We start from the raw sequence: 15,271 nt of genomic DNA on the forward strand, positions 1-15,271 counted from the left end.
ACATAAAACCAAGCCAATTACACAATGTATCTAATGCCACTAGGATATTTATTACACTAATGGACTAGATTTTACAGTTTCTGAAACAGTCCATGAAGATTATGTATGATTTATTCCCATAGATCTTACTCTTCGAGTCATGCCCATATAACTGGCATTTTTTAGTGTCTGGAGAATTTACTTACAATGCCCTCATGATTCAGAGATTATCCTCATGTTGGTGTCCTTGCCATGCAGATAAAATTCAAATGTACAAAATTAATAAATGGCTGAAACAGCTCCGCTTCACCAGCCTCATATGGATGTGCTTCTAATCCTTCTTTTCAATCAGGGAGAGGGGGGCTTCAGTCTCTCCAGACCCTGAGGGATCTCACACTGGTCAATCACAATTCATACAGCAGCAGAACTCAAGTGTTTTTGTTGTAAGGTTCCCAGAAGCAAATTAGTCAGTGCCACCAGCTGGGTGCTTCACTTCCATGTGTCCCTTTTCCCCTTCACCCACACTCTCTGAACAGAGAGAGAGGTAATTCTCTCTCCTAGGTTTTTTCCTGGAGAAGCACAGAGAGAAGAAGAGAAAACAAGTCTTATCTCCATTCTCTGCTCCTGTTGTTTCTGCACATGCGGAATGTGTTAGGAAGATTGCTTACCTGAAGGGATTTGCTAATTGGATTCTGGTGATGGTTGTTTGTATTAATTGGCCTGTTGTGTCCTGGCTGTCTGGAGACAGTCATGGGGTTTTCTTTAGTATGGATCTTTTATGGGTAGGGAAGCACCTGCCCAAATAACCCACAGGCCCCTCCAGGGAGAGACACTGTGCAGCAACCACGAGCTGGCTGGCAATAAAAAACACAACCTGGAACCCAAACAGAGCTCCCTGCCCACGGAGCTCTGCAGCTTCGGGGCAGCCTCTGCCACCTGGGGCACCCAGGGGTGGCACAGCCCAGGGGATGGCACACCCCAGCCCAGGGACACTCAGGAATGGCACATCCCAGCCCAGGGACACCCAGGCGATGGCACAGCCCAGCCCAGGGGTGCCTGCACAGGCAGAGGGCTCAGCCAAGCTCCGCAGGCACACTGTGCCCAGCCTTGGGACCAGGGGCAGCATCTGGTAATCCCCAGCCCCAGACAGCACAGGAGCTCTCTGGGATGAGGCACTGGGGTGGAATTTCACCTCTGAAATGTGAGTGCAACCCTGCAATAGCAGCGCTGTGTGTGCCCCAAGGATAACGGGGCAGCTGAGGGGCTGACATGCCCTGCAGAGCCAGGACCTACAGATATTCTCCAGCCACCAGCAGCTCCCAGGGACAGCAGAACACCCTGTTCCTCTCACATGAGGCAGAGCACACCTTGTACAAAGGCATGGCCCAGCCTCCACAACAAAATCCAGGCACTGGAAATGTTCCTGGGACATGAAGGAAGACAAACCTCCATCCTCTGCATGGCAGCCCTGCTCCTTGCCCACACTGAGAGCACAAGGAACAGCTCAGCATCAGAGCTGCAACACCACAGACTGGATCTCAGAGATGGGAACATGCCCCTGGCTACTGGGATTTGTGCTCACCAGTAAAGGATGGACACTGGGAAGTCCCACTGCTAAACGTGCCTGTGTGGGGAGGTTCCCTGGAAGGAGCAATGGAGATGAATCCTCACCTCCTGCCTGCTGTGGAAGGCAAGACAGGACACAAACCACAGCAGGGGAAGGCACAGCCGCCCCCTTTTGGGGATGTGACACCCTCCAGAGCTGCTCAGAGGCCCAGCAGCACCAGTGATGCCTGGCAAGGAGACACAGCAGCACAGCAGCCCAGGATTCTGCCTCCTGCCTTCACACACCTTCCAACCCAGTGCAGCAACTGCAGGAGCCTGGCACTGCAGAAAGCATCTGTGCAGTTAGAATTATTCAAATTAACACACACACAGTGAGCCTAAAACTCTTATAATCCGTAGCATTCCAAGTGTTTTCCCAGTGCTGGGTTAAGACAAGTTGTCCATAAAGAAAAGAGGAGTGAGAAGGTTCCCTAGGACAGGGAGCTACAGAGTGCCTCCTGTCCTCACACACCAACCCCAAACCAAAAAGGAAGGCCCAAAAACTGGGGTACAACAGAGCACTGCAGAATGTGTAAAATGCCAGAATTGCAGGAGCAGGCAGGAGAAGGAAGCAGGGTCAAATCCACATTTTTAGTGGTAAAAAGCCTTAAGGTAAATAAGGCAAGCGTTACTGCAAAACTGACATTTATTGCCACTCACTTGTATTTCAAGACAATCTTTCAAACTCCTCAAATTAAAAAAAAAAAGGCCCAAATTTCCACATTTCTAACACATTTATCCCATAGCACTGATGAGCAGGGGAGTGTGTGTGTTCACACAGGGAGATCACATGTATGGAGACAGAACATATCTGAATTAAAGATGGTTATTTTTGGAGCACAGCTGAAAAAAAAAACCCACCAAAAAAAAATCCCTGGAAGCATAATAGGGAGAGGAAAGAGGCAGGATGTGAAGCATTAGGGAGAAGTGAATCCAACAGGCACACCAGGAGATCAGCCATCCTCCCAAAGATCAGCAAGGCTGATGCGCTAGCAGCCAATTTTTGAGCCATGCTAATAATAGGTCAGTCAGCAAAGCTGATGCTGCACGTTCAGCCAAATCCACGTACAGGCTGCAGGCACCAACACAAGAGACTTTTTTTAATTAAAGAGGCAAAGAAGAGAGGGCAGGCTGGCTTGTGGCTGTGTTTACTGCAAGCCCTGCTCAGCTGGAAAACACACACCAGCCCAGGAAGGCACTCAGGGGATGTTGCTCAGCCTGGACACGAGCTGTCCTTACTGAGCCATTTAAGCTGAAAATTGTAACAGCCAAACAGTCTCCAGCAGACAGATCATAAAAATCTCCTGACTAAAAATTCAAATTTCCAATTTTCTTGTAACATTTGACAGCTACATCCATCCACAGCCAAAGCTTACCAAGTCTCAGTCCTTTTAAACAAGACACCCTACAATCTCATCTCTATAGCAAAGTCACAACCCATGATCAATAGAGGGCAAGGAAAACATCCTCACATGAAGTAAAATGTTGGGATTGTTCTCAGTGCCTGAGAAACCAGCAGCACATAAATTTGGCTGACTCCAGAGTCACCCATCCTCAATTTTTGAGGCTCTCTAGCTTCCTCACTTCAGCAAATGGACCTGTGTGGTGGATTAAACCCAACATCTCACTTTCTGTTCCTGCCTCCCTCACAAGCAGGGAGATCTCTAGCAGTGGGAAATGCTTACAGAGATCTGTGTTTGATGTAGTACCATTTCCCTAATGGGCCTTGAACAATTTCCATGTTTTGAAAGCAGAGAGATTTCCTTTAAATCAGCAGCCTGATGGGAAGCTGACCTCCATGAAATATTTCCTCCCATTTTCACTGTCTGTGGCAATTCCCCACCACTTTCCCAGTCTTCCTTTATTCCGCTCACATGCTGATTTTTAAGTTGTTGGGAAAAATAACAGGAGCTTCTTCTCAAGTTCCCAGTGCCACACCTCAAATTAATCAATCACAAAGAGTGCAAAACCCCAATTATTTGCTGTGCCACCACTATTATTGCACTGCCTGCTTCAGGTTCACTCCCAATTTCCAGTGTCAGGAAGAAGCAAAACCTCACACCCCCACAACTCCTCATCCCAAGGATTCCTCATCCAGATTCCCAGTGAAAGGATGAGCAGGACCTCCACAGAACCATCTGCACCTTGCAGAGCCTGAAACCCCTTATCCCTGAATCCCCAACTGAAATACAACAAGCAAAAATCAATTTTTGCTCTCAAAAACCAGGGGCAATCCACTTTCAGCTTGGCACTCAGCTCACACATGCAGGAATGGGGCAAGTTTAGAGCAAAACCATTCATTTATCAATTTCACTTTCCCTTCAGTAGGGGAGGATTGTCATCTGATGTCAAAAGTGTCCTGTGGATAAAAAACTTTCCCAGTTTTGCCATTGTTTCCCCTTGTGCCCATCTGACACTGGGGAATGTGCAGATGCTAATTAGAGTTTGTTTTTTATTTTTACAGAAGTCCATGGAGGAGCATCAGAAGTAGTAGGGCACTGAGAGCACAAGGCATCTCATACAGAATTAAAAAAAAAAAAAACAAAAATAAAAGCAACAAAAAAGCCCCCCACAAGTCGGGCTCATGTCTGGTAGAATGCCAGGACATGGACCTGGGGTTTTTAAGGGTTTAAGGTTTGGGGTTTTTAAAGGTTTTAGTTATTTAGCTTTTTTCCTGTTTACATGCCAAGAGAGAAGTGTGAATACATGTTTAATGATGCACTTCTTGGATGTTTTCAGTGCTGAGATGCACAACTGAGCCACCTTGCTCTTGAATAAATTAAGCCAAACAACTGAGATTTGGAGCAGGTATTTTTAAACCTGCTACTAGTAAATATTCCATTCTCATTCAATTACTAGGTGTATTGTTAATATTGATATATTAACTTCAGTCTTTACTGTATGCTTGTCAGGTGTACTGTAAGACATGTATAGATGTAATAAAAATGTAATTTTTGACCCACAGGGCAATACAAATAGCCACCCAAGTGTCTTACAGCTCTGCTTCAAAAAAGACATAAAAGAGCTCCTTACATAAGAGGCAAAATCCCCAGCAGCTGGAAAAACGCCACATCTTCCATTTGGAAGAGGGCAATGGGATTGCCACAGAATTTACAAACATGCTGAAGCCAGACCCAATCCTCCCTCCAGCCCTAGGGCTCCCCTTCCCACTCTGTCATTCCCTTTGTCATCTGTGCTGGGTTTGCAGGTCCAAAGGAACTCAGGATCACACCAGGACACAAGGAGGGAGAGGAGCTTCCAAGTCAGAAAAATCCTCTCCTCTTTCATCCTCAGGAGCCCCTCCATGCACTCTGAGAGCACAAGAGAGCTCCGGGCCCGGGACGACTGCCCCAGGCTCCTGTGTCCAGCTGCAGCCTGCTGGCACCAGCTCTGCCAGGGCTGCTCAGCCATGAGAACAGCCCTGCCCCTCTTAGAGGAGAAACCTCCCCACCTTTCCCCTTGGAAACTACCAAACTGTCAGTGAAAAGGTGAAGGGTGCCTGTGCTCAGTGGGGTTGGGCTCTTTCTCCAGCAGCACTGACACAACCAGAGCACACAGACTCCAGCTGCACCAAGGGAAATCCAGGTTGGATAGCAGGAAGAAGTTTTTTACAGAAAGGGTGATAAAGTTCCGGAATGGCCGCCAGGGAGGTGGTGGGGTCCCCATCCCTGGGAGTGTTTAACAAAGCCTGGATGTGGCACTGGGTGCCAGGGTTTAGGTGAGGGGTTGGGGCTGGGCTGGACTCCATCCTGAAGGTCTCTTCCAACCTGGTCATTCTGGGAATTCTGTGAAAAAACTGAATAGGATCAAGCCTCTCTGTCTTGAGATACCCTCAGCCTGTCAGTGTGGCAGGAATGGCTGCCTGTGAGTATTTCTGTGGCTTCAGCACCCGATTTTCCCTCAAATACACCTAAAATGTGAGTTAGGAGCAGTGCCCTGCACACGCTGGAGCTGAAGCCCTTGGCCGGGCTGCCCATGCTCCAAGGGCTGAGGAGGGGAGCTCCAGCCTCACATCCCTCCCACACAGCATCAGCACTGGCAGAGCTTCCCAACAAACACTTCCTTTGGACAAACGAGATCTTCCTGTGTTTACAGCAGGCAGTAGAAGCTGCTGCAGGCTCCCAGGATCTGGGCACTTGTGTGGCGTTTCAGAGCACACTGCTCAGTGTCTGCTTCTGGGGCAGGGGGTGGCACTGGGCATGCATGCCCTGTGCTCCAGCCTGCTGCCATGCCCAGCTTTCAAAATAAAGGGCAATAAACCAGAGAGCACAGCACACAAACCATCCTCAGACTTTTAAACCCCCAGATGCATCCAGCACAGGAGCAATTAGCTGCTCTCCTCCCCTCCCTCCTTTCCTTGCTCAGCGGTAGAATTGCACTGAGTCAATGGCTAAAGTGCCTTCTCCCCACATCCTTCTGATTGCATAACAACTTCCAGACCAAGGATGCAGGAGTAATAACACTCAAACTGCCTGACAACACCTTTTTCTTCTCCTAGACTGCCTATGCATCCGTTAATACATTTACCCATAGACAGAAATCAGTCTGTGTCTGGCTTTGCTTTGCTAGCTGGGCTAAACACACCAAATGCTTCCAGCCTCTGCTCATCTCCCCAAAAATGCTTTTGATTATCACTCCTTTTTACTCCAGCAGACTTTTCTTCACCTGGGTAAATTTTGATTTATCTTTCTTCCACACTCACGACCAGAATAAGAACAAATGGAAGAAATAGCATTCTGTGTTAAAAGAAAAAAAATATCAAGAAATTGAATTATGTTTTAGTCAGGTCATAAAAAAACCACCACAATGAATATTAACTGGATTTGCTGTAGTTAAGAAATGTTACCTAAACAATAAGATAAGTAACAGACATAAGCTTGTCACATTAATTAATTTTTCTTTTAAATCCCACGTTGAGAATCATTCAAGGAATAATATGGAATCAGCCAGCAGTCTGCATACAGATGAAGAAGAAAATATTCCAGAATCTTCAGCAATAAAAGAACTTCATGCTGAAAAATACAATTAACATCAGAAAGCTGTCCTGCCATCTGTTCAAAACAGAAGGTATCAAGTGTTACCAGAAAACAGGGAAATGCTATGGGTGCTGTGATTGTGGAGGATCACCCTTACAGGTGACAGCAAGGTAAGCTCAAACATGCAAGTGCACAGTGAGTGGGTCAAGATGCAGGACACCAACTGCAAGACTGGAGCTTAAATTAATTACTGAACAGACCTCCACACACAGAAATTGCCACCCAATTGAAACTGTCTTTCACATGGGGCATACCCTGGGTGGAAGGGATCTCCATGGGGCTGAAACTACAAATCCTGGATTGTCTATGAGGAGCACTCAGCTCCTGAGACTAAACTGCAAACTGGTGCTGACTGATGGATCAGAAAGCCAAAGGGAAAGCACGGGAAGCATGCAAAGCCTGACCCTGAGCAGCCTTTTGGGCTGAGCCCTGCCTGGGCTGCAGAGCCTGGGAGCACCAGGAGAGCTCCTGGTGGGACACTGAGGATGCTCTGCTCTCCATCCTCACACAGCCCAGGCTCTGGCTGCACCTGGAGCAGCCTCACACTGCCCAGAGCCACTGCTGGGCAGCACACCCTGCTCATCACTGCCTTCCCCTGCAGCACAGGTGGAACACAAGGGCAAGGGAACCAGAAAACCATGCCAGAAGCAGCTCAGCCAGCCAAGGAGTTTGGGAATGCTGCAGGGCTACACCACCAGCTCCCTAAGCTAAATAAAAATACAGCACAGGGCAGCGGCTTTCTGTTTGCCTTGTTGTTCCCTCCCAGCAATTCAGGTAACTTTACTGACGAGGCACAGCAAGCAGAGGGGGCAGATTGCTGCTTTGAGCAGCACTCCCCTGTCCAGCAGTGATTTACTGTTCCACAGGCACACAGGACACTCCAATGGCTTCAGGGATGGCTGCTGCTGCTCAGCCTCATCCCCACACCTCTGCACTCGCAGGAAAATGTGCCTGCCCAAGGAAGCTGGCACTGCCTTCCCCCACTCCATCACTGTGCAGCAAGGCTTATCTTCGCACCCACAGAAAATAGCAGGCCTTGCTCGTGGCAAAAGCAATTGCTTAAACAAAATAACACAGGGGAAAAAAGAGAAAGTGATCACATAGAGCATTGTCCTCATATTTCTTCACATAGTTCCACTGTCATCACAGGATGGCTTCACACAAAGAGAAGGAAATTAAAGAGGATCTCCTATATAACCTCCTTTTCTCATGTATTTGCAATCTTGCAATCAACACAAACCCCCAAATACTCTGTAAGAGCAGAAAATGGCATTTCCTTTCCAGTCCTTGCACTATCAGCACTCCAGCAGATATAAATTTACTTTCTTTAAATAGGCACTGCTAGAATGGTGTTTAGAAACAAGCTTCACCTAGCTGTCATGAATTATTAACCAGAAAAAAGTCCTCTTGTTCTTTACAGAGTCCTGATTTGCAAGTTTAAAAACCAAGCTGATACTTAAACCTCTTGTATAAATACCCAACCTTTAAAAAAATGCTCTGAGCATTATAAATACCTTTTTTCATGAATATGAGAACAACAATTCTATAAATAGCCATTCTTCACAGAACTGCTCCGAGACATTGTTTTTACAGACAACAGTAGGAAACTGAAGGAGGTCTAAGCGCCAAACACATTAAAAGTGAAATAAACTCTCCAACCAACTCTGGGCTTCCACTTATTCTTACAAAGTTCATCGTTCTTTTTTAGCTTATACAATTAGTTTATGCAAGGGAAGGAACAGGAGGCCAAAAGGCACAGGATTTACACTCAGGGTAAATCAGGCTCAGCTTCTGGGGGCACTCACTGGCAGCAATTTAATTTAACACAACTCTGCCCTGGTGAGCAGATGAACTCACCACTGCCCACCACAGCCTTGCAGGAGCACAGCCAAAGACAGGATTTTCATCAGAAAATTAGAAAATATGCTTCCAAACAGACTCACTGCAAGCCCTGCTCCATCTCCCCTCAAAAGCAAACACAGGAAGATAAACAAACACAATCTAACATAACAAACTGCCTCCCCAGTGTGCCTGCACATTTCATGGCTGCTCTCTCCTCAAGCTATTTTTGCCCTGGTATCTAAACAAAAACCAACAAGAACTCCCAAAAAACAGCAGCACAACTGGTGCACCAGAACACTACAAGCACACATTGGGGTTTTCTGGCAGATGCTCATGCAAGGCCAAAGCTCAAGCACTACCAAGTTCAACACAATTTCCAGCAGGGAGCCAGCACAAGCACTCACTTGATAAGTGCTTGAAAACTCACCTCTGTAAAGAGGAGAAACTCACTCAATTCCCACTTTGGATACAGTGTTCTACAGCACCAACTGCAACATTCATTTTCTATGTGTTTTATATATAAACCTGGGTACCAAACAAGCTGCACCCAAATGCTCAGGTGCTAACACTCATTTTCTATATATTTTATATACAAACCTGGGTACCAAACAGACTGCACCCAAATGCTCAGGGTGCTAACATTCATTATTTTCTAAATGTTTTATATATAAACCTGGGTACCAAACAAGCTGCACCCAGGTGCTCAGGGTGCTAACACTTACTTTCTATATATTCTAAAACACTTGTCTGCTGTGCCAGCACTGCACATCACACTACAGAGAAAACAAGAACCATTCTGGAGCTGGAAGCTTTTCTCCTACCTTATTTTGATCTGTCCAGTAGAAGAAAAATCCCTGTGGGTCTGTTCTGAGGATAATTGGAGTCACAACAGTGGAGTCCTGGCAGAGAAAGGACAAACAAGAAATCCATGTCAGCACACAGAACACATAATTATGCACAAGCTGCTTTGCCATCCGTGCTAATGAATTGCAACACCCAGGAATTACCCTGAAGGTATCCCTAGCAAGATGGCACTGAAAGAATTCAGTATCACCTGCCTCATCTCCATTTTTCTGACATAATGCATTTCCATTCCCGTGGAGACAGCACCTAACAACTGCAGGCTTGTCAACACGTGGAGTTAACCCAGCAGAGCTGGAAGTGGGTGAAGTTCAACAGGCAAAACACCCTGGATGTCAAACTGGAGCCCACCCAGTAAAACATCACAGCTAGGTGATGTTTTCACTGCCCACCTTGACTTCACCTTCACATAGCAACACTAAATATCTATAAAATTTTTACAATTTTTTATCTCTATATTTTATCTATAAAATATATAGGCATCTATATATTTTATATAGATATCGACATATTTTATAGATAAAATATATAAATATATATCTATATATTTTATCTATAAAACTTTTACAAAGGCTGAATTTGCCTAGAAAACACAGAATAGCATTCCTTGCCTTAAGGCTTTTGCCAGTTTATTAAATTCATTAAAATTTATCTCTTTTTTTAATCAAACCATGACAATTTTGGTAATGGGAATAGAGCTGTATTCCACCTGACTTTCAGAGTGGTTGAAAAGCCTGTCTAGTCTGGCAACATCCATAGCTCAGGTCACTTAAAACCAGGCCCATTTCTCAGCAAGGGCAGCCTGGTTACCTACAGATTCCTGCTTCTGAGTGACAGCAAAGCCTGACCCAAGAGCCACAAGCTCCAATCCAAACCTTTTCCACAGCTGGGAGCTCATCCCATCTCTCACATCAGGCTGCCCAACAACTACTGACCCCACTGCAGCCTGCTCCTAACAAGATTTCTCCTCTCTTTCTCCTCTCTTTTTTCCATGGCATCCTTAAAGACACTGCTGTCTCAAGACCTCTACCCATTTTTCAAACTCAATTTAGGAGTTACGGAAGGGGCACAGAAGGGAAAAAGGCAGAATAATACAGAAAAATTGCAGAGTTATGGAATTATAGAAAAAAATTAACACAGAATAATACAGAAAAAAAGACAAACACACAGAAAAAAAGATAAAAGTAGAGAAAAATTGCCTAAGCCTCAGCTCCCCAGAAAGCCAGGCTAAACACACAGCTCCTCCTCAGAAAGCATTTCTGTTTCTCTCGAGGTGCTACAGGTATTTTACAGCTTCAGCATTCACCTACTTCCAAAGCAGAAATGTGTGAGGTCAGTCCATGCGGCTTTGAGGAAAAAAAATTGGGCTGTAACAGGTTCAAGTTTAAATCCAACATATTTCAGTTTAAATTCAACATGTTTCAGGGGGGAGCAGAAGCACAAAGAAAGCTCAATGGAAGTGACACCAACCAAACTGGAATGTCCCAGGTGGGCCCAAAGCTCTGTCACTGGCCCTTCCTTACAACACTGCCCTTCCCTAAGAGAACAGACATGCAGAATTTGCAGAACCTTATTTTTCCCCCCCCATTTCTTTCTAGTTTTTAATATCCTGTGCATCTGAGAGTTGGATACTGTTTGAAGCAACATGCAAATTTGGGTTTAAAATATATCAGACCCTGAAGGAATCTGTAGCCACAGGAACCTAAAAAAGGGTTCTTAGACTTCCACTACTCAAAAGAGAGAAAAAAAAAATCCCTTTTCTGGAGACATCACTCTCCTTTTTTTGCTTATTTCATTGTGTCATAAATGTGCAGGAAAATATAAAATGAGGAAAGATAAAGTGTCCTGCCTTTGGATGAGGAACTTCAGGGGGGAAGGGAAGGAAGCGATGGGAAACAGACACAGAGCAATTCTGTCCGGGATGAACTAATTCTGCTGCTGCATCACTTCAAACCCAAGTGTGTTTGATGACACACAGCTATCAGAGCAATCCTCCTGTGCATGTGTAAAATGTTGACTAAAATCAGGCTCAGAGCAGAGGATGAGGGGAAAGAACTTTCAATATCCATCAGGCGGCCTAAAGGAAACTTCATCATGCCAGGGTGAGCCCTACTCTGGGAATCTCGGCTCCAGAAAGCTTTTTGGTTGTGCTGGGCTTTTTATTTGTTTTTTTAATTAACTCTGACATCAGGCACAGCACAATTAAGGTGCTGATGAACACGAGGATCTGAGAAGAACTTGGCACATGTATTTGTGCTAGAAGTGTCCCAGGAACTCCTCCACGCAGCCAGCAGCAGCAATAAAAGCCATGTGCATCATGCTTTGTATGTTCTGCAGGTTAATTAGCACTCTTGTAAAGCCCTGACATCAAATGCCACGCTCAGTTCTGGGTGTGAAGCCATGGAAATAAACTTTTGGAGGCAGCTCTGCCAGTCCTTCCACCCACTGCAGAGTACAGCAGTCCTCTGGCACCTGGGACAGGTCTCTTGCTGTTATACCACTCTGCAAAGGCAGGGAACAATCAAAAGGACTCCTGAGAAAACCTTCTGCAACATACATTCCAGAAAAGCAGCAGTTCAAGGCTCTGAAATAGATACTTGCTTCAACCAACAACTGTGTGGTGCATTTATTTACAAACATGATTGTACTGCTAAGGGAATGGCTGTGGTTTATGGCCCATAGGACACACCTGAAGTCCATTAATTCAATTTCCTCACCCAAAGAGCTGACCTCATAACTCTCCTGAACAGACTGACCACCCACACACAACTCTGAACAGGAGGGTTATGGACAGAACATAACAGAGGAGGAGGAAAATTAAAACAACAAACAAAATTTCAAGGACAAACAAATCAGGGGCAGACATTCGTATCTCCCCTAAGCCACTCAGATGCAAAAGTGAGAATAAAACAGAAAAAAAAAAAAGTGTTGCCCATCTGAAGCTGAAGGGCTTGGAAATTTAAATGTGTGGTAGGAGAGCAGCCTATATCCTATATCCATCCCTCTGGATATTAACACAGCAGCCCCATGAGCAGCAGGCCAGACTCCTGGGGCAATTGCAAGCACATCAAAAAGGTAGAGGATGAGATGAGCGAGGCAAAACCCAGCTGTGAGCAGAAGGAAAAGAGAAAGGGAGAGTGTCCCATCAATGGTGCCAACGCCCCTGGGTTATCACATTGTTCAGTGCCACCCCTGGGTGCCCATGCCAAGCAGTGCTTTGGTTTCCCAAAGACTGCCCCTGCCAATTCCTGGGAAAAGTGGCTCTAACCTGGCTGTCCCAGTGCTGGGTATCACACAGCCTCAGCTAAACAAAGTCATTTTCTTGAAGGGCTTTTAATTTCGCCTTTAGAAGTCCTCCACCTTCCTCTTTGCTGACTTAGGGCCAATTCTCTACTTTCCTCCTATCCCACAGCCTCAAAGGAGTAATGTGGCTGCTCTCTACTTACTCCATTAAGTTGCCTCCTAATTGGCTGCTCAACCTCAGAGCCTGCATTAGCAATATTCAGTGGTTTTATACTTTAAAACAAAGAGGTTTCAACTTTGTGCCCAGAAAGTGCCACAAGGAGCTCTGGGGTCCTCACCAGCCAGGCACAGCAGAGCACAAGCACAGAGATCAATGGACAAACCCATAATTAAATGGCTGCTTCAAGGCCTGGTTTTAAGAGTGGGGCCCTCAGACCACCTGGAACACCAGAGAGCAAAAAGTGCCACCTCCATTCATTCCATTGCTACTGACCAGTAAAGACCATCACACAAAGACAATTAGTGAAGAGGTGAAAGCTTGGGTTTAGCTCCTTTCTGACCCTATTTATGAGAGCACCACCATGGCCTGGCTGTGCACAAGGTGGAACCTTTTATTCCATGACCACGAGCCAGAAGAGCTTGTGTTTTAATAAATCACATATAGATAATGATGATGTTTCTTAGAAACGGCTGCAGTCAAAATTCACATCAACAGATTCTCAAAAGAAAAGCAGAGCAGCCTCTGTCCTCAGCTCTGCTGACAGACAGGACACATGACACTGCCTTATTAAGGCTGGCTGCTCTTTCCTGGGTTTGCCTCAGATTTCCAGAGACACTGAACATCCCCAAATAGAACCTGAAAACTTTTGCACATCATTATTTCACTCGCCTGAATCTTCTGGAAAATTTCTGCCAAACTGCAGAAACACAAAGCTAAGAATATGGACTCCTTCTGGCAGAGGCAAAATATTCTTGAACAAAGGTGCCAGACATGGGAACAGCCCCTGAGGAGAGCTCTCCTGCCACCCCACAAGCCAGGGGGATTCCAGGCCTGGGGAAGCAGAGAAGGAGCAAAGAAGAAGGGACAGCAGAGCTCCGGTTTGCACAGGCTCAGCAGACAGCTGAGAATTCCAAAATACCCTGAGTGTACTCAGGCTGAACTACACAGCATCACCCAGACAATCAGAACCAAGAACTTCCTCAGGCTGAACTACAGTGAAAGGGACAAAGTTCCCACCCCATCTGCAGTGAACCCCTGAAATAATGTGGAAAGGAAAAGATGTCCTCTTTCCCTGAGGGCAGAGGAACCAAACCTGCCACAGGCTGCAAAGAAGAAAGACACACGAGTCACTTTCCCTTTGGGGGAAGGACAAAACAAAACCAAACAGAAATTGATCTTACAGAAGTGTAAAATGAAATCCCTACTTGCTCAACAGGAATGTGCAAGAAGATATCCTTCACTATCAGAGTGTAAACCCTGGTGAAACTTTGGTGATGGCACCCCAGGACAGGAACCGTCCTTCTGCTGCTCAAACAGGGGGAGTTTTGAAGTTCTGCCTGGAGTGGGATCTCTCAGAAGTCTGTCCTAGCCCAGCCCATCTCTCAGGATATCCTCACACTCAAGCTAATGAGCCTCTTACTGCACTGGTTTGCATGATTCCCTAAGTGCTGCAAGCTAAACAGTCAAGAAACAGAGAATAAAGGGAGAGCTTGAGAGCAAAGGCAATGAAATGCCAGCCAGGAAGATTTCCACCATGGCCAGAGAAGTCTTGTGTGATGCTGAGAAAATAATTTAAACCAGTCTGCTCATCAGCATAAATGCTGCCTTCTGATTTTGAGAGAACACTGGAACTACATTTCCACATTTCACTTTCTAATTTTCAGAGATGCTGAGCTCAAATTCAGCTGAAACCACTGGGGAGGCATTCTGAACACCTGACAGCATGGCACTGCAGGCTGAAAATTAGGTCCAAGGTACCTAATCACAGATTAAAAATTAGGAGATTTTAATGTTCATCCTTTTTTTGGATCTACAACAGAATAACTGGAAAATTTTGTCATTTAATGGGCCTTGTGAAAATAAATTAAAAGTGCTTATGAAGCATTTACTTTCTAATAGATCAAAGACTGCATAGTTAGACTGCAAGAGTTAATTGTGTGTTAACTATTTCACTCCAGGTTTGGTTAAAAAAACCAAAAGAGTCTTGAGCATTCAAACACTGCAGTGAGGAAAGCACACAGTGCACAACCCAAATTCCCAGCTAACTTCCCACTCCCAGACAATGCTCACTTATTTAGGAGCTGTCTTCTGGTTTTCACTTTCCCATGTATCCACCAACACTCCAAAGGGCTCCAAAACCCCACTAACAGAGATCTCATCTATGACTTGAACATCAGACCCTCCCAGGCAGGCATTTAACCCATCTGCAGAGATCCAAATCTTATTCTCCCCCCACACTGAAGTTATAAAGAGCTTTCCAACAGAGTTAACCAAGTTCAGGCTTTCCAATTTACTAAATATTAGCTCTTAAAAACTGTAAATACAATCTCTCTCAAGACCAAAGCCACAGCTTACACTCATTCAGATAAAATACTTTTAAATAGCCCACAGCAGATACTTGTTTACCACATAAAGATTAGCAACAAAGAAGAAACAGCAAAATCTCTGGAATGCTGGACTTGACCTCTCCACTCCAGACTGAAAG

At 45.4% G+C, this 15,271-nt stretch overlaps 1 protein-coding gene across 3 annotated transcripts in view; it reads right to left on the reverse strand.

Moving 5' to 3' along the window:
• PLCB1 (phospholipase C beta 1) overlaps nucleotides 1-15,271 on the reverse strand; it is a 323,139-nt gene that overhangs the window by 303,502 nt on the left and 4,366 nt on the right. For all 3 annotated transcript variants that reach the window (XM_030946647.1, XM_030946646.1, XM_030946648.1), the window contains exon 2: nucleotides 9,284-9,361. In XM_030946647.1, the coding sequence (XP_030802507.1) occupies nucleotides 9,284-9,361 (78 nt within the window). The remainder of the gene's footprint in view (nucleotides 1-9,283; nucleotides 9,362-15,271) is intronic.

The sequence above is a fragment of the Camarhynchus parvulus genome, chromosome 3, assembly GCF_901933205.1.
Source record: "Camarhynchus parvulus chromosome 3, STF_HiC, whole genome shotgun sequence".
In the NCBI taxonomy this organism is placed as follows: Eukaryota; Metazoa; Chordata; class Aves; order Passeriformes; family Thraupidae; genus Camarhynchus; species Camarhynchus parvulus.